Source organism: Watersipora subatra, chromosome 10 (assembly GCF_963576615.1).
Source record: "Watersipora subatra chromosome 10, tzWatSuba1.1, whole genome shotgun sequence".
NCBI lineage: Eukaryota > Metazoa > Bryozoa > Gymnolaemata > Cheilostomatida > Watersiporidae > Watersipora > Watersipora subatra.
Window position 1 is genome coordinate 34,983,035 of NC_088717.1, and position 24,718 is coordinate 35,007,752.

The window sequence follows — 24,718 nt, forward strand, 5'->3', positions numbered from 1 at the left end:
GTCTCCAATGTTAGCATACACAAACTATATAAACAGGCTTGCTATTATTTGTATAAGCCTCATGTGCATTGTTTTTATAGGTGGTTCGCAAGTGATTAGAAGCTGGTGGGAAGAGATCGACTGCAATGTTACGAAGAGTTTTGTGTTGACAGCTATTTAGTTCTTCTAACTTAGTAGTTTTATACTCTTAACTAGAGTATGCACTAAAAAATGCAACAACAAATAATGCAGAATTTGTACATATGAACACCCAATTTGGCATATACACAACGCATACCCGAATACATAGCATGTCATGAGAGTTGAACAAAATAGACATGGAGAACGATATAATAATTGTGGGCAAGCCGTTGAGCAACATAACTCAGAATATGTATATTATAAACTACGTGTACATGTACCACCTAAATAGTTATTGATAAAATATTGTTGAGAACCACTAAATGTTTTGAGATGTAAAACATGAGGAGATAACTCAAAATCATGCACAGGCTTCATTTCAATGTGAGGTGAATACTATGCACTAAATAGCTATGAAGCTGCATGTTTTAGGGATTGCTCATCTGCAATTAATTTATAGATCGCGAATGATCGGCTCATCTTAGCAATTGAGTTGTTGTCTGACAACTCCGTATCTTGAAAGCAAGCATGCACCCCGGTAATATAACAAGGGTTGTTCACTCTCCGTTTTGGTAGCGACTAATCATCAAAGAAACAAACACGTTGATTTGAGGGTCGCTTAGTAAGCCCTTCTTCAATAGCGAAGATCGAAGGTGGAAAGACCGGCTAATCGTTTCCGGCGGCTAGGCTGGATACTAAGCAATTCTGCTCTATTCCTATCGCGACAGCAGCCTAAACCTAACGGCTAATTGGTTATGGCTGTAAACATGTTTCGTTCAGGATGCATTGCTGCAAAACATGTACTAAAATGTCAGAAAAATTGGGTGGGTTTCCTAAATACATTATTGCCGGTGGTTTAGTGTAATTGCATTCTTTCACAATATACGTTTCCTTTTCAGTTTGTTCGCACTAACCTGTGAAATATCGTTAATTATTTTGATAGAAGGTCAATTTTCAGTGTGTTTAAAAATTTGAAGTTGTTATGATGTTTGCAAGCTTTTAGTTTCTTCCTTTTCTGTTTAATTTGCATTTGATTGTAGATATTTGTTGCAAATTTGCGTAGGTGTCCAAAATAAACGTTTTTTTAGTAGTTTACATTTATTGTACTGTTTACGTTAATCTTTAAATCTTACTACTTAATTTGTCTACATATTTTAATGTTTTTGATCGCTGGTTCAAGTGTATCTATGATGAAATGCAATCATTCACGGTTTTGTGCGCTTTCTAAATAATATGAAAGTTATCTGTAAACGGTACGGCTTTGTAATAGAGGAAGCTTTTTTACAGGTGCCTACCCAGACGAGAAATCTTTCTATTCATGAATGTGACAGCATGGGTCTCCTAAAGTCTGCTGGAATAGCTGTGCCAGAGTTCAGAGTTGCTGTCAACAAACAAGAAACTATTGCCGCTGCTAACTCTTTGGGAGGTTTGTTCCACTTACTTTTTTGGTGTATATGCCTACTAACAAGTTGTGTTTATTTTGTGCCGGTATAGCGCATGTAGATGTCGAAGGAAAATGCAGTTAGGTCTCGGGTTTTTCCATCTGTAATGAAAAATTTCTGCAATTATTTGACCATACAGTCGAAGTAGTTTCAGCATTCGGCATTTTATCAGTAAATAAAGCAGTTAATAAAAATATTATTAATACAATGTATGTGTAAACTAAGCTCATGTAACATTTACCTTGCCTAAGTTAGTTAAGTTATGCAAGACTTCTCTATCACCACCCCTTTACCTTCGAACCTACGCAAAGCTAAACTTGAATTTTTACCCATGTGCCTTCCGAGTAAAGTATCAATAAAAGCCTCTTTTAATGGATTATCACTTTATTTTTCTAGATGTTTATATGAAGCTTTTTATTTTAGCTTTAGCTTTTTACAATGATTTGTCTAATGCGTTAGTTTTAATACTATATACATAATTACTCTGCTGCTATAAAGATTCATCATATTTATACTAGGTGGTGAACCAAGTTGAACCAATTATGTCGTATTCTCATTGAAATATCTGCTCATGCATAAATGAGTTTTAATGTAATGAAGCACATCATGACGCGAGGTAACTTTGTATTGTACATGTTGATTGTAATGAGTTTTCAAAGCTCTAAGAAAAGGCAGCAGAGCTATTTTTGCGTCAGTGCACTCATTTGTTTTCCTTACTTGATATGTTGGGGATATGCACATAGTTGGGGATATGCACATAGTTGGGGGTATGTACATATTTGGGGATATGCACATATTTGGGGATATGCACATAGTTGGGGATATGCACATATTTGGGGATATGCACATATTTGGGGATATGCACATAGTTGGGGATATGCACATATTTGGGGATATGCACATAGTTGGGGATATGCACATAGTTGGGGATATGCACATAGTTGGGGATATGCACATAGTTGGGGATATGCACATATTTGGGATAGTTGGAGATATGCACATATTTTTGAAAGTTATTTTACAAACAGATCAGCCCTTTCTGGAGAGGTGCAAAAAAAGGTATGCGGTTCCCTTTTGCAGCAAGATGGAAAGCCACTTCTTACAATAGTACCAGCTTTTCTAGAGTTATCTCCCATAGTCTGCCATTGCATAGGCGTTTAACAGCTCTAGCCAAGCTGCAACTTTTTGTTATAATTATTGAAAAAGAAAACTTGAGTGCTGCATGAGCGTCTTTTTTTTCCGGTTATTACGCTAAAAGTACAATTTTCTGTCAGGTTCTGCCATCTGAATCTGAACATTATAGAGACAAGTTCCCCAAAGAGGTGCATAAAAGCTAACAGGTTCCATCTGATGGATAACAGCAATGTATTGCTTGTTCATAACTTGCTGTAACCAACAGGAAGAATCTTTGTTAGTGGAATCATGGATGCGCACTCAGTTTTGACATTGTTGATTAAGGTGTGTTTCACCATCCATATAGCACAATTCACCTTTAGGCAAGTATTTTAATTTTTTCTGCTAGTTTCTAAAACTATTTAAAAAAAATTCCTATCCGGTTTTAACTGTGATGTAGTGAATTCACGAGTTGCTAAAATCAGTTTGATTGCTTTACTCCTCTGGTTTCACTTGGTACCATCTCACCTAAGTTTCACCTGTACGATTATACATTTACTATGTACACCATCTGACTGACAGAGAAGACAGGCAACAAAGATGTGGTCGTGAAAGCTCAGGTGCTTGCTGGAGGAAGGGGGAAGGGTCATTTCACGAGCGGCCTCAAGGGAGGAGTCAAGCTAGTTTATTCGTAAGTATGTCCTGCTGAAACTGGTGATTCTAGCAAATACCTTGGTCAGTCCACATGTCATTCATCTACCATTCATCTCGTTGTTTACAACGATAGCTATGTATTCTTTAGCTACTACAGTTGTGCGAGGCTATAATAACATCACACCTGTACGCTCACCAATTATTCGACCTTTCCTGTAGTAATCATTGCTTCTTTAGAACTATACGTAGATGGTTAGTTGGAGTGTATGTTTTGCATGTCAGTATGTAAAGGTAGTAAGAGCAACTGTGGCATCGGGGTCGGGGTTCAATTCCCAAAAAGGGCCACTGGTGTTGACAGGAATTCCATCCAACTTTGAATAGCTCTCTGCAACCGAGTGGGTCTCCAGTCATTGAGGATTTCTTGCTACTGGACTCAGACGTGTCCAGCCAAGATCACAGAGCCATTGTTTGTGTAACAATCCTATTAAAACATGTACAGTCTCTCCTAAACAGATATCATACCCAATCTTAGAGAGATTGTTCACACATACTTGTACTAAGATAGTTTTAGGGAACTCGGAATGCTATTGTTCATCTGTTGCCATGAGCCCACTTGTCGCTACTACATTTGTTTGCAGTAAAAGTTTCAGAGACTATTATTTTGGAGTTGTCCACTCTTACACACATTTATATGCACTAGTACAAATGATCAAATATTTACTAAGCATTAATAATTGCATCAGGTAATGCAGTTGGTTAACTTGTGTATCTTAGCTGTTTCTTTGTTTCATATTGGGTGAATATAATTATTTCATATGATTATTATTGTTTTAATATTCACAAGCCATTTCTAAGATGCTCTTATGTTCTAGACCATTGGTGGCTCCTTTGTGGCCTTTTTACGCCGCTAGATGCAAAATAAAATTCAGCATTAGTTTTCGACAAGTTCTTGAACAAATTATATTTCAAATAAAGAATTTTCGATGTTTCTTCTTTAAAGCCGAAAGAAAACTTCAGAACTGAAACATGACTGTGATAAGGCTAGCAAGCCGGACAGAAGAGGCTCACTTGTTGAACGACACTCTCTTTTTCTGTTTATATTTGTATGAATCATAATTAACCGCCTTCAGTCCTTTTGACTTGCCCTTGATTGGAACACCCATGGTATACAAGTACCCATGTTTACCCATGTAAACAAGAATTTTCATTATGGTTTATGAAATTCTGATTGTATTTTCGGTTTTTCTTAGTGCAGTAAACTTTTTTGTGTGTTCAGAGAGAGGAAGTACATGCATTAAAGCTACTTCTAGACTTTAGTTTACATAAAATTTCCGTGGAAACGAGGTTGCAGCTCGAGTTGCTACAGATACAACAATGTATTCTTTAGCTTATCCTACTTAAAGTATTACCTAGCCTTTTCGTGTACAGATTTTATAGTAACATATTGCAGACATGCGTAAAAGATTTTCTAATTTTTGAATAAGCTACCATTATTGACTTCAGTTGCATGCAAAATTGTTTCGGATTTCAAACTATACTCTTTTTACACTGCATTCTAGAATGAACTGTGGTTGAAAAGTACTATTTGAAATAACGAAAGGTTTAATATGTTATTTGTTATTGAAATGTTCAGAAAATTTCTTGGCAACTCAGCTACATCTTCACAATATGCATATACATGTTTAGTTAAAGAATACAAAAGGTCAAATGTTGACAGACTTCGATTCGTATAATGTTTAAACATTCTTGTAGGTGCACATACCTTAAAGATCGTTGATTACCAGGTAGTTAATCCATTGCTATAAGGCTATCAAGCTGTTTTATCTGTTTGTAATCAGGGCAGAGGAGGCTGGTGAGATGGCAGAACAGATGCTTGGCCACAAACTCATCACCAAACAGACCGGAGAGGCTGGTCGAATTTGTAACAAGGTATATAGCGCAGCCGATTAAGTGTTTGAATGAGTCGTTATAAATGGAAATTTGATGCTCCGTCCTTGAGTCACTGAATCGACTTTTGATAATCATTTCATCGTCTTGTTCATTAAAGATGAACTTGCACAGAATTTTGGCAGATTTTATCGGAAAGTATCGGTATTTTTTCTATCATTTGCGATTTTGTTTGATGTTTTAGGGGATCAAAAAGATTAGAATTGACAAAACTTGATTGTTGTTAAAACACTCAGATCAAGCGAAAGTGTGATTATGACATCTATAGTAGCAAGGAGACCGACAGAATAGACACACGTAATGCTGCAACTTGAACGTAATAGCCGATATCAGCTATAGCAATTAGTGATGTCATTTTGCCCAATTTTTTCTTCTGAGCATTTTAAATGCAGTCAGGTTTTGTCTATTTTAATCTTGAAACATGCTTGTAGTCACATCAACTAAAGCATCAAAAACAATGGCAAACAATCGAAAATACCGATACTTTTTGATAAAATTTACTAAAATTCAGCGCAAGTTCATTTTCAAGCGAGTAAAATTGTTTTCATTTCAAGCTATTTAATGGACAGGTTTTTAAACAATGTAGTCTAGCAGCTCAGGTGTGTGAATCTCACCAAACACCCCTACATATCCCTGCTCTTCCAAAGCTGTTTCCCAAATGTGTAGGTAAATATTAGCAGCGTAAATGAATGGGAATTTTTATTCCACTTTGTGTTCGAATAGAGAATTCACTGCCCTGTTAGGATGAGATGCTGAAAAATCTTTCTTTGGAATTTCTCTTTGTTTGTGCGTATTGATGAATTGGATTTAATCGTATTTTTTCTCGATTTTTAACATATTTGTAATATGAACAACCAGCTTCTTGGTAAAGCTTATAGTATGGTGCTGAATAAAGAGGAAACAGACTTGTGTTGAACTGTGTTACAAGCAACATGCAATTTAGTAATAGTCAAGGTACTGTTAGTAATAGTCAGGGTGGTGTTAGTAATAGTCAGGGTACTGTTAGTAATAGTCAGGGTGATGTTAGTAATAGTCAGGGTGGTGTTAGTAATAGTCAGGGTACTGTTAGTAATAGTCAGGGTGGTGTTAGTAATAGTCAGGGTGCTGTTAGTAATAGTCAGGGTGTTGTTAGTAATAGTCAGGGTACTGTCAGGGTGGTGTTAGTAATAGTCAGGGTGGTGTCAGTAATAGTCAAGGCGGTGTTAGTAATAGTCAGGGTGGTGTTAGTAATAGTCAGGGTGTTGTTAGTAATAGTCAGAGTACTGTCAGGGTGGTGTTAGTAATAGTCAGAGTACTGTCAGGGTGGTGTTAGTAATAGTCAGGGTGGTATTAGTAATAGTCAGGGTGGTATTAGTAATAGTCAGGGTGTTGTTAGTAATAGTCAGAGTACTGTCAGGGTGGTGTTAGTAATAGTCAGGGTGGTATTAGTAATAGTCAGGGTGTTGTTAGTAATAGTCAGGGTGGTGTTAGTAATAGTCAGGGTGCTGTTAGTAATAGTCAGGGTGGTGTTAGTAATAGTCAGGGTGTTGTTGGGAATAGTCAGGGTACTGTTAGTAATAGTCAGGGTACTGTCAGGCATGTCTATCAATTTTTCATATATAAACTAACTTAATACATATTAATCCGTCCCCACCCTCAGAAAACACTACCTAAACATGATATTACGATGGAAAAACTTTTTTTAATGTTCTAACTACGTACGCACACAAAGTAACAAATACATATCTAGGTGTTATGATCTACAAGGAAATGCAACATCGTGTACGGCATTTTTGGAGTTCTTAACTTCGAGACAGGCGTAGCAGGTAACGACGGTGTGAGAGACTTCACGGCAACACGTTTGGTATGCTACACTTTTGTGATTCTATGTAACATAAACTTTAGCTTAAAAACCTAACTTAAAAAGTTATCTTAAATGGATTTACCTTACTAAACAAACAACCAAAAACAAGTTTTAATCATACGCTAAACTTAATTTTAATTTTGTCTTCCTTTTAATTTTTCTTATCATTTTCTTCCGTTTTAGTGATTTTTGCCTCGCTTTCGCTATCACTTTTAGCCTGCCTTTTCAAAACTTTCAAACTGATTTGACACAAAAATTGAGCGATACTGTTCTTGTAAGGGGTCTCTCACGTACTCAACCACCTAGCGGCCGCATCGAGAGCTATTTCGTACGCTCATATCTCAAATTTGTCTCGCCTTTCAACGCAAAAACCTCTTTGACATTTGCTCGTATCGGAAATTCCTCGTCTGTCGAGATATGACAGTATTTGGTGACTGATATAATAAACATGCATAGTACAGCTGGCTGTTGTACTATTTCTATCTCATTGGTGTACAGAGAGCAGCAGCTTCTTAAGACACTTTTATTCAAGCCCTCATCTTTCAGGTTATGGTTGCTGAGAGAAAGTATGTAAGGAGGGAGTTTTATTTTGCCATCGCCTTGGACCGAAAGCATGCTGGTCCAGTACTCATCGCCAGCGCCCAGGGAGGTATGTGTTCACTGTAGGTAGGATAAGGCAACTCTCAAATACTCGCTCAAAATGTATCTATCAGTATCTTGATGTACTCAAATCATCCCCATGTACCCACAAAGTTATTCAATATGTCAAATGTATCAAGTTGTTGCTCCTGTTTAGTTAGGCAACGCAATACCAGATAGCGATTTTTTGAACCACGAAAGCATTCGTCGACCAGTTACTAAATTAAAATGAAATTTTGGATTTGAGCGTGGTACTTATAGTCTTGTACTTATAATTCAAGTTAAAAAATCAACAGGGCATAATACTTACATGCTTCTGTATGTGACTACTCTTCATGGCATACTGCGCTACTACATACCTATCGGTAAGTCTGGTGATTATAGGCTTACCGTTGTGATTGTAATTGTGGGACCACATGGTGGTTTTGGGGTCCGTTGTCATTTATGGCTTAAACTCTCCTCGTTATCTCAGACTGCACATACTATATGTCAGGGTGGCCTAGCGGCAGCATCTTTGACTGTCAACTATGAGGTTAAAAGTGAAATGGCTACCTGTCTCTGTCAGACTGGACGTGTTGCGAAATGCATCCCTTCAGGTTAATCTGACAGTTCCAGAAGTGGTAGATACTGAGAACTGGGTCACCTCTACTCTACCATACTGCTCAACCCAAGCATGCATCGCTAAGATGCAAGTCATTATTGATTTTGACGGACAGTCAGAAAAATATACATACTATATATATATATATATATCTATTTGAGTAGCAACTTTTGTAGACACTCTGTCTGCTACCATGTGTATTCTCAAGAAATGTAATCTATTTATTGTGCACCCATTTTATCCCATGCCATGATTGACACTAAAGCCCGGTTCCCATATACGTCGCAAAGCACCGGCGACACACCGCAGGCTATTAGCGATGAAATGGGAACGTATGCGCCGGGTACCGCCGGTAGTTGCCGGCGGCATCGCAATAGTTTAGCACTGTTCAAATTTCGCAAACAGCCGCAGGCAAAACCTTCCCGAAATGCACTGTTCGGGTAAAGGTCACCATTATAGGAACGGCATGGCGAGCGAACATTTTATTTGATTACGCAATTATGTTTACGATATTATTAACGATTTGGCTTTTATGTGAACATATCTTGCCGAGCATAGCGTCGCAAGCGTTTTGCTGCGCATGTTACCGCCGGAGTCTCGCAATCGATATGGGAGCCAGGCTTAAGGAAGGGTTGGACAACTACTTATTAAGATGCTACTAATACTCCCGCGGCCACCGATTTACTCTCATATAGCTAAATCTATAGTATTTTCTAAAACCATTTCAAATACAGCCAATTTTTTCCATAAATGTAAACTTAGTTTTTATTAGATTTTGTGTAATAATGTGCAGATACTTCTGTTACACTCTGACCAGACTAAATAAGTGAGTCAGTAATAATGTGCAGATACCTCTATATTACACTCTGACCAGACTAAATAAGTGAGTCAGTAATAATGTGCAGATACTTCTATGTTACACTCTGACCAGACTAAATAAGTGAGTCAGTAATAATGTGCAGATACCTCTATGTTACACTCTGACCTGACTAAATAAGTGAGTCAGTAATAATGTGCAGATACTTCTATGTTACACTCTGACCAGACTAAATAAGTGAGTCAGTAATAATGTGCAGATACCTCTATGTTACACTCTGACCAGACTAAATAAGTGAGTCAGTAATAATGTGCAGATATCTCTATGTTACACTCTGACCAGACTAAATAAGCGAGTATCAGTTTATATTGATTAATGTGTTTAGAACATCCTTAGCATTTCATTGATATGTAAATTGTCATAATTCATCTATTAAATTCTTTACAATCTATTAGTATTTAGCAACGTGTTTATTTTAAGCTGTCCCGTAATTGCCACCAGCACTCTAGTTCCACCCATTTCTACTCTAAGTTGATTGTCAAAAAGGGCTGAGAGATGTGAGTGACAAATGTTGATTGACTTTCTCCGCGCATTATCATCAGACAATAATCATCAAAGAATCATTGTGCTGAGGTCATGTTTAGAAGAATCTAGCCTGTCTTGACAAACTGTTGTTTTTGCGGAGTTGTCCCCCCGTCGAGCAGGCGAGCAACACAACAGCTTGTCACAAGACGTACTGCACCTGATGCATCAGGTGCACTTATAGGGAGTTGTTCTTTTCCATCTATGCGGCTTAGTTACGATGTTATGTCGGTCGCTCCATTGGCAATCATAACGAATTTCGCGCAAAAATTTATGTAGAAAAAATAAGATTACAACGTTTAATCAGCGACCGGTCTCTGCGGTAAACTCTAGTAGAACTTGAGAACTTTGGCAACAACAGCGACTAAACATGTCATTATTTGTGCATTCAGTCAGTTTTATTTCTATTTTTGTATCAGTCAGTTTTATTTGTTCTTATGGATTTTATTTTCAATTTATTTTATTCTTAAGTTCTACTAAAGTTTACAACAGAGACTGGTCTTTGGTTAAACGTTGTACTGTTATTTTTTTCTACATAAATTTTTGCGCGAAATTCGTTATGATTACCAATGGAGCGACCGCCATAACATCGCAACCAAGCCGCATATATGGAAGAGAACAACTCCCTATAAGTGCAGCTGATGCATCAGGTGCAGTACGTCTTGTGACAAGGTGTTGTGTTGCTCGCCCGCTCAACGGGGGGACAACTCCACAAAAGCAACAGTTTGTCAAGACAAGCTAAGAAAAATCGTGTAATAACCATCTTTACTTATTTTATTAAAGTTGATTTTTATAATACATTTTATTGTTTATATTGATTACATTTAATATAATCAATGTAATAGTGATATTACTTTGCTTGTAACAATCAATTGATTATGTGGGTGGTATGATTACCCTAAACAAGACCTCTGTATTTCTCAGCTATTGCATAGTAAGGTAAACCTTGTAAAAGTTGGTAGACTAAATGCTTGATACTTGACACTAGCATTTGTATGATAGGAAATATTGCCTTTACACAAATACATGTACTTGCAAACCTAGCAGCCTTTCTCCTTATGTAGATTAAGTAATGCCTGCAGCTAAAGCATTAGGTAGTGCCTTCAGCTAATACATTAGGTATCGCCTGCTACTGATGCACTATGTAGTGCTGGCAGGTAAAGCATTAGGTAGTGCCTGCAATTATTGCATTAGGTAGTGCCTGCAGCTATTGCATTAGGTAGTGTCTGCAACTAATACATTAGGTAATGGCTGCAGCTAATACGTTAGGTAGTGCCTGCCGCGAATGCATTTGTTAGTGCCTTCAGCGAATATACTATACTTAAGGTAGAGCCTGCTGCTAGTGCATCATACACTAGGTATTGCCTTCAGTTAGCGCATTATGCGTATCAATTTATCAAGTAGAGGGTACAATGTATAATCTTAGTTCATAATAGGGTATTAATAATACCCTAATTATTAATAGGGTTTAATTTACTTGAGCTGTGCATCTGTTTGTAATTATTTTGTGGCTATCATGTAGCATATTCGAAATTCTATAAGATGTGAAGAAGTATTTTATGTTTTTTTTTCTACCGAAGTCTCTGCTGATTGAGACTTCAAACGAGTAAGATGAGCTACGATCTTACATTGTGTCAGTTATTTTTACCCGTTCTTCGCAAAGAAATAACTAATATGCATGTAGCTATATGCATTAGCTACATGCATTATTTGATGCATTAGCTGTATGTATTATTTAATGCACTAGCTGTATTCATTATTTAATGCAATAGTTGCATGCATTATTTCATGCATTAGCTGTATGCACCATTTAATGCACTAGCTGTATGCATTATTTAATGCAATAGTCGCATGCATTATTTCATGCATTAGCTGTATGCATTATTTCATGCACTAGCTGTAGGCATTATTTAACGCCATAGTTGCATGCATTATTTTATGCATTAGCTGCATGCATTATTTGATGCATTAGCTACATGCATTATTCATGCATTAGCTGTATGCATTATTTAATGCAATATTTGCATGCATCATTTGATGCATTAGCTGCATGCATTTACTACTACATTGACCATAAGCATTGCCTAGTGATCTGGTTATATGCAATACCTAATCTATTTGTCATCCTCATTACCTAATGTACATAAGACCAAAAGGCTAATCAGACTTATTGGTGTTATTGACCAGGCAAATGTTCCGATGGTTCCTATCATTCCTTCTAACAACTTCTTTCCTTCATTATTCTCATCATTTTCTTCTGCAGCGATCAGTTTCAGTTGTATTATTGTAGGAAGGTGTTGCTTGTCAGTGAGAAGTGCTCTCTAATAGTACTGCAATGTTATCAATTGCAAGTTTGTCACTTGTGTAAAGTTTCTAAATTCTTTTAGAAATCAAAAGCCGATCAATAATATATAATAATCATGTTTTTGAAAATGCTTACAAATTATTCTTGTTTAATATTGGCCTTTTATCTGTAGGGATGAACATTGAGGATGTGGCAAGGGAAAATCCTGATGCCATCATCACTGAACCAGTAGACATATTGGAAGGGCTGACAGATTGTAAGGCCCAACGTGTGGCTGCCGCGTTTGGTTTCCACGATCAATCTCTCGCTCAAGCCGTCGATACCATGAAGAAACTCTATGATTTGTTCATAAAGAATGATGCCACCATGTTAGAGATTAATCCAATGGCGGAAGACAGGAAAGGAAATGGTAGGTCAAAGTGTTGGTCATGCTACATGCTATGAGCATGCATGCCTATCTCACATAGGTCTGATATTTTATGGTTACATCGATGCGGGAATCGCATGGATACAAGTGGATAGCCATGGATACAAGTGGATAGCCATGGATACAAGTGGATAGCCATGGATACAAGTGGATAGCCATGGATACAAGTGGATAGCCATGGATACAAGTGGATAGCCATGGATACAAGTGGATAGCCATGGATACAGGTGGATAGCCATGGATACAAGTGGATAGCCATGGATACAAGTGGATAGCCATGGATACAAGTGGATAGCCATGGATACAAGTGGATAGCCATGGATACAAGTGGATAGCCATGGATACAAGTGGATAGCCATGGATACAAGTGGATAGCCATGGATACAAGTGGATAGCCATGGATACAAGTGGATAGCCATGGATACAAGTGGATAGCCATGGATACAAGTGGATAGCCATGGATACAAGTGGATAGCCATGGATACAAGTGGATAGCCATGGATACAAGTGGATAGCCATGCGCAGTGAGAACATTTCGGCAGCAAAGATGAGCTTTGTAGCCAAAATGTTTTTGAAAGCTTTTTTCGTTGGTATTTCGTGGTTTAAGCCAAGGCGAGAAGCTGTGGTTAAGTGGTCAGGACCCGGTCTTATGATCAGTAGGTTGGTGGTTTGAATCATGCAAGGATTATTGGTGGGGGTAGGAAGGGCGTTCAGCCACAACTACTCATGTGCCAAATTTTATGAGAAAACAGCCAGATAAGTCCTACACCGCGAGGAAAGACCACCACGTGGTTGGTGATTCTCGATGGGACAATCTAAAAGAAGCTGTAGAATAGTAGAATGGGGGAAACATTTTATTCTTCTCAAATCTAAAATATGCGCTATTAGCAATCATGTAAAATGGGGAGGCAACTCTTATATTCATTGCTGCAAGTGGCATGCAGCGATTTCGCTTACTGTCAGGATTCTAGTTTTTCTCAGTGATTTAGTTCCAAAAATTTATAAAATTTGAAGACATATGTAGCTTCAGTTACTTGAAGAAAAAGTTTGTCTGCAAACTTTGGTGCAAAAATCACAAAACAAAACTATGGTCACAAAACAAACTATGACATGTGGTTTATAGTTGAATGACCTATTGATATACTGTCGTTGTACGAAAGTAGCTCTTGATTTGGTGTGAATTTATGTTGGGATCGTTATGTTACCATATAAGCTTATCATGCTAGCCTTTTTTGAAAACAATACAAATTTATAACTGTTTTTATTGGGGAGGTATATTAGTGCCCTGCATCAACAGTGGATGGTCATAGATTTTTGTGTGTGCAGTAGAATTGAAATTCCCACATGATTCGAGCACTGTTACTTTTCAGTGTCCCAAGGTTAAGTTATGGGTTCTTAGGCATTAACAAATCAGCTTTTTACAGCGCTGCAGTTGCGGCATATATAAAGGTATATCACTCGCAGATTTCAAGGCTACACAAAGTATGTGTGCATGTAATACTCGTGCTAGCGAAATATTGTCAAGTTTTAAGGCTCATTTTTATTGGTCATGAAAAGAATGTCCAAATGGCAAACTCGACATTTTCAGCAACTTCTAATGAACTATTTGTTTGTCGACCTGCAAATTAGCCAATGCAGCTCAAGCAAAGCAACAGTGTTGTTAAATAGTCCCAACATGGTAGACCTAGTACTCATGTGATCATATTAGATCCATATATTTGTGTGTATCGCTCCAGCTTTGCTCTGCATATAGCCTTAAAAAAACCTAAAATTCATGGCATGAATTGAACTACAAAAAAGTTTTTTAACATTTTCAACTATTCAAAAAATTATTTTTAATGGTTCATGAAGAGTTTCAAATTACACTAGTGGCTTTTATCTATCATTTTATGTTATAAGTGAAAATATTTTTGTTCATATATATTTATAGTTATTTATATGAAGACCTGTTCTCCTTGTCATTCAAAATCCTATTTTAGATGTAAATAGTGTGTGTTGAAAATTAATTAAATTGAGTCGACACCATAATAGTAAATTATTTTACCCAATCACGAATGTGTCAGTTTTATATTTACTGACATGGACCAACATGTTTGTTTTAAAATGACACATCGACAACATGCTACAGATGCATTGCCACTGATGCATTGCCAATGCATTGGCTACGCAATTGACGTAGGTTCATCTGTTTATGTAACCCGGTCTGTATTTGCTGCTCTGTATGGTAGACCACCCTCTATACATTCATACTGTTTTGTAGTGCTCTGCATGGACTGTAAGATCAACTTCGACGATAATGCCGACTTCCGCCAAAAAGAAATTTGGGCTCTCAAGGATGAGTCACAGGAAGACGCTAGAGACAGCAAAGCGAATGCTGCCGGTCTCAACTACATAGCATTGGAGGGTAGCATCGGGTGTCTAGGTAGGTGGGCTAACAAATCAGTAATTGCGGATTATAGCAGGGAAGTACTGTTTGGTCCTAAAAGCACTGACGCATTGCTTGCAGTCGCTTATGTCACCATACAGTCACAGATTTGGAGTTGTGTGCACGTTGGGTTACCATGCGATAAGTTTTTCAAAGGACATTCACATGTTGCGGATTAACGTGGGCGTTTTATTAAAAATAATAAGGACTTCTACGCCAGATATTATAGCAGGAGGGATGCCAGATATCATAGCAGGAGGGATGCCAGATATCATAGCAGGAGGGATACGAGATATCATAGCAGGAGGGATGCCAGATATCATAGCAGGAGGGATGCCAGATATTATAGCAGCACCCTCTTGGCTCACTTAGCAGCACCCTCCTGTCTCACTTAGCAGCACCCTCATGTTTCACTTAGCAGCACCCTCATGTCTCACTTAGTAGCACCCTCCTGTCTCCCTTAGCAACACCCTCCTGTCTCCCTTAGCAGCACCCTCCTGTTTCACTTAGCAGCACCCTCCTGTTTCACTTAGCAGCACCCTCCTGTTTCACTTAGCAGCACCCTCCTGTCTCCCTTAGCAGCACCCTCCTGTTTCACTTAGCAGCACCCTCCTGTTTCACTTAGCAGCACCCTCCTGTTTCACTTAGCAGCATCCTCCTGTCTCACTTAGCAGCATCCTCCTGTTTCACTTAGCAGCACCCTCCTGGCTCACTTAGCAGCACCCTCCTGTCTTCCTTAGCAGCACCCTCCTGTTTCACTTAGCAGCACCCTCCTGTCTCACTTAGCAGCACCCTCCTGTTTCACTTAGCAGCACCCTCCTGGCTCACTTAGCAGCACCCTCCTGTCTCCCTTAGTGGTACCCTCCTGTCTCCCTTAGCAGCACCCTCTTGTCTCCCTTAGCAGCACCCTCTTGTCTCCCTTAGCAGCACCCTCCTGTTTCACTTAGCAGCACCCTCCTGTCTCCCTTAGCAGCACCCTCCTGTCTCACTTATCAGCACCTTCCTGTCTAGCTTAGCAGCACCCTCCTGTCTCACTTAGCAGCACCCTCCTGTCTCACTTAGCAGCACCCTCCTGTTTCACTTAGCAGCACCCTCCTGTCTCCCTTAGCAGCACCCTCCTGTCTCACTTAGCAGCACCCTCCTGTTTCACTTAGCAGCACCCTCCTGTTTCACTTAGCAGCACCCTCCTGTTTCACTTAGCAGCACCCTCCTGTCTCACTTAGTAGCACCCTCCTGTTTCACTTAGCAGCACCCTCCTGGCTCACTTAGCAGCACCCTCCTGTCTCCCTTAGCAGCACCCTCCTGTCTCCCTTAGCAACACCCTCCTGTTTCACTTAGCAGCACCCTCCTGTCTCCCTTAGCAGCACCCTCCTGTTTCACTTAGCAGCACCCTCCTGTTTCACTTAGCAGCACCCTCCTGTTTCACTTAGCAGCACCCTCCTGTCTCACTTAGCAGCACCCTCCTGTTTCACTTAGCAGCACCCTCCTGTCTCCCTTAGCAGCACCCTCCTGTCTCACTTAGCAGCACCCTCCTGTTTCACTTAGCAGCACCCTCCTGTTTCACTTAGCAGCACCCTCCTGTTTCACTTAGCAGCACCCTCCTGTCTCACTTAGTAGCACCCTCCTGTTTCACTTAGCAGCACCCTCCTGGCTCACTTAGCAGCACCCTCCTGTCTCCCTTAGCAGCACCCTCCTGTCTCCCTTAGCAACACCCTCCTGTTTCACTTAGCAGCACCCTCCTGTCTCCCTTAGCAGCACCCTCCTGTTTCACTTAGCAGCACCCTCCTGTTTCACTTAGCAGCACCCTCCTGTTTCACTTAGCAGCACCCTCTTGTTTCACTTAGCAGCACCCTCCTGTCTCACTTAGTAGCACCCTCCTGTTTCACTTAGCAGCACCCTCCTGGCTCACTTAGCAGCACCCTCCTGTCTCCCTTAGCAACACCCTCCTGTCTCCCTTAGCAGCACCCTCCTGTATCCCTTAGCAGCACCCTCCTGTCTCACTTAGCAGCACCCTCCTGTCTCCCTTAGCAGCACCCTCCTGTCTCCCTTAGCAGCACCCTCCTGTATCCCTTAGCAGCACCCTCCTGTCTCCCTTAGCAGCACCCTCCTGTTTCACTTAGCAGCACCCTCCTGTCTCCCTTAGCAGCACCCTCCTGTTTCACTTAGCAGCACCCTCCTGTTTCACTTAGCAGCACCCTCCTGTCTCCTTTAGCAGCACCCTCCTGTCTCACTTAGCAGCACCCTCCTGTCTCACTTAGCAGCACCCTCCTGTCTCCCTTAGCATCACCCTCCTGTCTCACTTAGCAGCACCCTTGCGGAACAGGAACCACTGACGTGTGGAAAATGTTTGAAATAGAGTAGCTTATGTTTCATTTTCACATTTTTTCATGCGAAGTTTCTTTCGCACGCATATTCAATCGCGAGCATAAAACATTTGATAAAAATTTGCGAGTGACAAAACTAGCTATGCCGCTGTGATGCTTTGCGTAGGCAACAACCAAAATACGTAGCCGGCAGCCTTCTAGCGTACAATCTCATAAACGGCAAACTGCTCAAGCATATCAGAATAGGAAAAGTAAGTTCTTGGTAAAGTTTGTGAAATTCTTAGTATCATACAATAAATTATGTTATAGCTTTAGTGGAAGTTACCTCATAGCTACAACTTCCACTACTCCGGATTGGGTCTAGAAGGCACAACTCTTAAACTTAAATAGCCCTTTTAGAAAAGCAGCCGATTGCTTGTGCTGTACGCATTTGCTGATAGGCTATCCATATGATCCATATTCGCAGTCAAATTTTTTCTTTTTTGTCAAGCTTTGTAAGATTTCAGTTGTCTCTTTGAAAAGGACGGTGAAATCTTGCTAGCAATATGTTACCAATATACAGGGCGTGTGTTAGGTTGTTATTGCTTTCTATAGGTTTTTGCTATGTAGCTGTCCTTTCCTGCGTATACGATTCTATAAGGCTCAGGTTCTGTACTGTCATAGACATATTTCTACTCATTGAACTTGCAGTCAATGGGGCGGGTCTAGCCATGTCCACAATGGATATCATCAAGTTACACGGAGGATCACCCGCTAACTTTCTAGATGTGGGAGGCGGTGCCACCTCTCAACAGGTTACCACAGCTTTTGAGCTCATCACCAGTGACCCCAACGTAAGTTTATCAGTAAACTGCTGCATGCTTGCCTTCCAAGTCAGCTCTGTGAAGTTGATGTTGCATTAGTTGCTGGCCAGGGTTTGTTGTGAGAATATTTTGTGATTAAAATTGATTCCTTTCTAGTATACACAACATAAAAACCCTTTTTGGCTGAAAATACATAGAGACTAGACTCTTTATAGATATGTTGGTGCTGTCGAATGGTTCAAGTGATTTCAAGGACAGTCAGAAAATTTCTGTTGTTTGCTATTTTCTAAGCCGTGCCACATCATGTGGTAATGGTCACTCAAGGCAGCCATCTATAATAATATACTTTTCGGACTATTAGCCGCTAGTTTTTTCTGATGTTTTGAGCCATGCGGCTATTATAAGGGTGCGGATATTCTGTGGTTTTCTGTTTCATCGCTAGGGCGCACTAACCGGAATCTCCGGTTAGTGCGCGTCTAGCGGTGAAAGAAAAAATAGAACAATGCCTAACGGTACTGTTCTGTTAGGCACTGGGTTAAAAAGCGTCGGTTAACATGGAACAGTGTCTAAAGACACTGTTCTGTTTCAACCAGCAAAGTTGCTGCCGTGTTAAAAAGCACCGTCATGAGTTCTGGGGCCTATACAAAGGTGCGGCATATGTATTGTTTTATTATCGTTTTTTTAAATTGCAGATTGGCTTATATAGGGGTGCGGTTAATAGTCCGAAAAGTATGGTACATTTCTATTATCTATTATCGTGTATCTATTTATGGATGGCTTGTTGTAAACTACATCATGGGTTGGTTTGAGACTCTGTAATGAAATGAGAGTGTGTAATTTGAAAATAAGTTTTTATGGTACATGAGAGTTTTGTCTAAATCACCGAATCATTTAGGATATGTGTCTTATGACTTGATGCTTGTACAATTAGTTGAAATTTGGTGAGCATCATTCTGCGAGTGGCATCCACATAATTGCCAAATATGGCACTTTGAGAGTTGTCTGCACCTTGTATTCTGCATCAAACTATTAAACTACATGTAGTTTACTGCAAAATCATTTAGCCTAAAGGACTAAACGCGAGTAACACGAGCTCTAGAGTTACAACCTGCAAATTTCAGAACTCAGGCTATCAATTGTTCGGTTCAACTTTAGCATTTAAGTGATTGTGCAAAAAATATCTAGTAGATTTGTTTGCCTCTGGCATCCTTGCATGTTACAGTATTTTGATTGGTTCTTTTCAAACAATGAAAAATCCATGCTTATTTTGCTTTGAAGGTTCACTGTAATGTATGAGTATTATTACAGGTAAATGCCATCCTTGTGAACATATTTGGTGGCATCATGAGATGCGATGTTATTGCTCAAGGAATTATCGATGCAGCCCGAAAGCTCTCTCTAAAGATACCAATAGTAGTAAGGTTGCAAGGTGGGTTCACCAATTATTGTGCTGATGTAAGCAATAATGTAGAACGTCTACATACGTAAAGGAGCCATTAGGAAAAGTAAGGTTAAAGTCGGTAAGAAACTATCGGGCTGAGACATTTCTAAACACCTTTCTTCAGAACACCAGAACACCTTCTGAACACATTTTTTGTTCAATCGTCAGTAACACACTGATATTGATTATAATACCTTTCGTACCGAAACACAATAAAAGCAGCCATCTTGGAGGTCTGGCTTCAGTTTTGAAAGGCTGACGTTGTTGACTATCGCTGTTTCTCATTAATATTTTTCTGTTTAGTCCTTCATTTGTTGTGTCTCTTGCATGCATCTCTGCCCCGCTAAAGATGTATTATAGTTTACCATAGCGTGTGGACACCTGTTCAGACCTGTCATATGTATTTTATATGCAAGGTAAACAAGTAACATTATGTCATCTGGAGCTTATGCTTGCCTCTCCGCTACTTCCAATGTTTGTATCCTTTACTTGTATTGACAAAGTTCTAAAGTGTGTCTTAAGTATTCTATGTCCTTTTACCTGCATGAAGGACAAGATTTACTACTTTTTGTAGTTCGGCACATGCCTTGTAGTCTTTTTGCAATTTCTTTCGACTTATCTAGGAGGCTGTTGGTCAGCGCTACGAGAAACTGGTGACTCCAAGCAGTGAGAACTTGCCCTTTGCATTTGTTGCACTTGTCACTATACTAGAGAACTTTTTCAGGTACACGAGTAGACGATGCCAAGGCACTGATGGCAGCGAGTGACCTCAAGGTCATCCCGTGTGATAGTCTGAATGATGCTGCATCTATGGTTAGTTTATCTTTCCTTTCCACATTCACACAAAGGAGCACGAATAGATTAATTCTCTCTCACGTTAGAAACGTCCATGAGAGCCCTCTCACGTTGTTATCATATCTAGTTGTATATCAGACGAGCTCACATATGTTGGTTCTTAAAACTGTCTTAGAACAGGAGAGTTTTTTAAAACTAAGCTGAACCCTCTAATCACACGGTTTGTTTTTTAGACTAGCTTGATAAGATTGACTTGATAAAAACTTGATGGACTTGAAAGACATGACAAAATGCACTGATGAGGGTTCAGTATCATAGCTAGGCTAAATTTCGCACATTTTACTACCACCAAAACAAACTGCAAACAACTGCAATCACAATGGTGTTCATATTTATGATCGACCAATCAGATGGTGTTAAGATCAGGTGATTGTATACCTAGCATAATGGCGGAACATGTATAACTAGACCTGGTTGTGGTGCATTGTTATTCATCTATCTGTTGTACAGTTGAAATTAATATTATAATTGAGTTATAAATGTAATTCACCATAATTACCTTTAGTTAAAGGTTGACTCGCTACAAAATTCACATTACAGTTATTTGGTATCAAAAGATTAACCATGTTTTGCTCTGCTGTGTTGTAGGTGCAAAATATGTGGAAATGTGATTACAAGCTCTTAAAAGCTCAAAACGAACAGTTAAGCGCCGTCATCACAAATCCGCTGTAGATTAGAATCTCTTTCCAAAATGGCTCGAATGGGACGTAATTGAACGAGATGGCTTCTGTTTACACTTTCATGCAACCTCATTCGCCGAAATATTTTCACAAATATACTTCACGCATTCAATAAAACCCTTTCTATTGTTCTTATGCATCTATTTCATCATCATTGTAATGCTATCACTTTCAGCACTGATATCTTATAACCTACCGTTAAAATTCGTTAAACTTTTTAACCTTAGCTTGAAGGAGTACATATCATTATCTAAAAAACATGGTGAGCCTGTTGGTCACCTGTGATAATCGAAAAATGCTGAAGAAATTGTTGGAAGTATGGGTCACATGATTAGATTACGACTAGACGATTAGACCAAGCCGAAACAAAACTGTAAAGTAGCGAGCATCTATATTTGATACTGGCTCTTCGGTAAAACCTGAAGTCTTTGTCATAAACTAGTGCTACGAGAAGTTTTATATTGAGCCTTTCATTGGCTTTTCAATTCACGTGAGAACACCATAAATCAAAACAATGACCAAATGGATTGACAACATCAGAGAAATAAACTGATTCCAATCTGCGACGGTTTCGTGATGGCGACGATTAACTGTTCGTTTTTTAGCTTTTAAGAGCTTGTAATCACATTTCCACATATTTCGCACCTACAACACAGCAGAGTAAGACGTGGTGAATCTTTTGATACCAAATAACTGTTATGCGAATTTTGTTGCAAGTCAACCTTTAAGACTTTCAGTGTAGCTGTATGGGGGGGCTGAGTGGCAGGTGATTACAGGATTTCAAAAATGATGTCAGATCATTCTTACTAGATTAGCCTTTGGCACCAATATTTTGGCTCCTTGGTTTGATAAAAACCTTTTTTGTACCTAAAGGCTAGCTAATATTCGAGTTTACAGTAATACTTCAACTTGCGAGTGCTCCAACGTACGAGAAACTTGAGATACGAGCCAGCTTTCGAGCAAGTTTTAGCACTAAAATACGAGTCATGTTTGAGATGCGAGCACTTGAGTCAGTTGCCAAGTATGCCAGAGGTGTTCTATGAGAACAGCATCATTCTGTATTTTTCAACTGCTCAGGTTATACTTTTGTACCGTGTTTTTTGTGCACGATTTTCTGTGCAGAATTATGTGAATTAAACGTACTGTGCGTAGACCGAAAGCTTGCCAGTAAAATGAAAGATAATACAAAAAAAGCAAATGATAATAATTGATATTAAACGGAAAAATATTGAAAAATATGCGAAATGTGTATGCGTGATTGAGCTAGCTCGGCAATATGACAGAAATACATTCACAATTATCAACCAGAAGGATTATATTCAGGGCATTTATTTCGCAAAAGGACTAACCATAGTTTCTAAACGGTGCAGTGATCTTCACGACCGCTGATGGCATTGGACAAACAATTGGCCGGTGACAGCGTAACTGAAACGATGCTATGTGAATAGGCCGGCGCTATCCAAACTGTTTAATAGATATTCGGACAAGTTGGCTAGTGGTCGTGCATTAGCCCTTTGTGACGACACATGTGTTCGTCCTAATCGCAACATGTTGAAAGAGCGACAGAGGCAACTGTCCTTAGATAGGTTTATCTTAAAACGGCCGGCTAGTCATGAAAGCGAAACAAAGGAAAAATTAGCTAACCAGTGAGAAACTTCAAACTATGAACGCCGAAGAAATTTTAATTACGTTTAGTTAAAAATGAAAGTTTGCTTTTAGGTTTGCTTCTAAGTTTGTCTTTTAACACTTTGATAAAATCCAAATTTATCAAAGTCAACTGTTGTAATGAAGGATAACTTATATCTCCCTCTCTGGCAAATGCTAGCGTTAACTGCTATTGTATGTATTTAATTTTACATTTTAAATAATCACATTTCCTTGCATTATTTTCTATTTGTTGCTTTTTGAATGCATATAGTACATTAGGACAATAACCAACATGTTTTTTTTGTTACAATATCTTGTTTTGAGTGTTTTATTTGCATTTTTTTAGAGTATGGAAACCAATCAATATATATTTAATTGTTCTATATATAAATAAACTGCACCAACATGCGAGTAAATTGACATATGAGCTCAGTCTCGGAACGCATTAAGCTCATAAGTCGAAGTATGACTGTATATAGTAACCCTGCAGGCTGTTACTGAGCATAGATAGTGTTACCCATTGGTTAACGTCATAGATGCTTTTCTAGCATTGCATTCTCATTAAATCACTTGCCCACAAGTATCACAGCAGGTCCTTCAGGAAGGCCATTATTGCTGCTACTTGTAATTTATCATAGAGTTATGATGACAGTATTAAAATATCGTACATAGGTTGGGTGTGGCATGATTTTGGGTCCAGGGAACAGATCTAAAATACGCAACAAAATTTGTGATTAAATATGTTTTCTTTTGTAGATTGTGAAAATGTCAAACATTGTGGAGATCGCAAAAGACTCTAATGTTCACGTCAATTTTGAACTTCCAATTTAACTGCCAATAGAAAGGCTTTAACCTTGCCTCATTTGTATTGGAAACTTTTTATTCATTTCATGTTATTGGTTAGCGCTCAGTCTATTATTTACGTTGAACTTTTTTTTGCGTCAGACCGTAACAAGGTCGTAATCTCAATAGATGCATCATTTATATTTGTGTTAACAAATGGTAGCACAACTCCTGGATCTGTATTTGAATGTGTATCTATTGCCATAGCTTGGGTGAGTGAATAATTATATATTTGTATTGTATGTAATTATGGCAGTTCCAGGTAATAACAGCCACTGTTTCACTATATCCTTTATTGACCTGTATCAGCTTAAAGTCATCTGTAGCAGCGTGTATAAAATATACATTGCGCCGAGGCTGGCTTGTTGCTATGGCTACATGGAATGATTCGTCATCTTTCTGAGCATGAGTTCTATTTTATCTATGAAAGTATTTTAGAATTAAAGATGTCTTACATTTATAATGATTAATATCGTAGATATAGAGAAACAATAGTAGCGGTTTAACAAAAATATAGTCAAGTATATTTTCACAATTATATTTCTGATACTGCTATTCTACAGAGCGCTCTAAACTTGATCAAACCATCTATTAGTTGAGTAGTTTCTAGCAAACACATTGGCAATATTTTTAATGTATAATGAATGTTTAGCAATGAGCCGATTAACCTACTCCTGTTGACTAAATAGCCTAATAACAATAATTGTACTGCACAGCTTTTTCCTCTCACAGAAATTAGTAGGATTAATTCTAGCCAATGTCTGAATCATGTTCAACCTATTAAGATATATTTAGTATGCAATTTAACTTTCTAGTAAAGCATGAGGTTTACGGTAGATACCTTGGTTTATTTTGATAATTTGATCGCATATGGTTTCTGTTAGACTACACCCTAAATTTTTGAATGTATGAACAATTATAGTGGACAGTGTATGTAGAGCTTCCATATATATAAATCTCAAAGGTTGTCTGTCATCATTCGGCTGTCCAGGTATAGCAATTAAAATCTAGGAATGAAAAATGGATTTGAACTCACAAAGATTGCAACCACAAGTTTGTAGACACGCACACCTAATAGGCTAAGCCATTTTTACAATTCCCGTTGCTCTCACCTTATACTGTATGCCCTTTTTGCCATTGCACACGACAAATTATTAATTAACACAGTGCTCCTACAGATTGCGATGAGCCTGTTATAAGATTTTTTTGC

The 24,718-nt window shown here is 38.8% G+C and overlaps 1 protein-coding gene across 1 annotated transcript; it reads left to right on the forward strand.

Annotated features, from left to right (window-relative positions):
• The first annotated feature begins 804 nt into the window (after positions 1-804).
• LOC137407354 (succinate--CoA ligase [ADP-forming] subunit beta, mitochondrial-like) lies at positions 805-23,879 on the forward strand. Its single transcript, XM_068093979.1, has 11 exons — positions 805-944; positions 1,408-1,546; positions 3,258-3,366; positions 5,168-5,258; positions 7,666-7,768; positions 12,236-12,472; positions 14,751-14,912; positions 17,930-18,072; positions 19,351-19,471; positions 20,208-20,296; positions 23,422-23,879. The coding sequence occupies exons 1-11, from the start codon at positions 876-878 to the stop codon at positions 23,494-23,496; spliced, it is 1,338 nt and encodes a 445-aa protein (XP_067950080.1). The 5' UTR covers positions 805-875; the 3' UTR covers positions 23,497-23,879.
• The last annotated feature ends 839 nt before the right edge of the window (positions 23,880-24,718 follow it).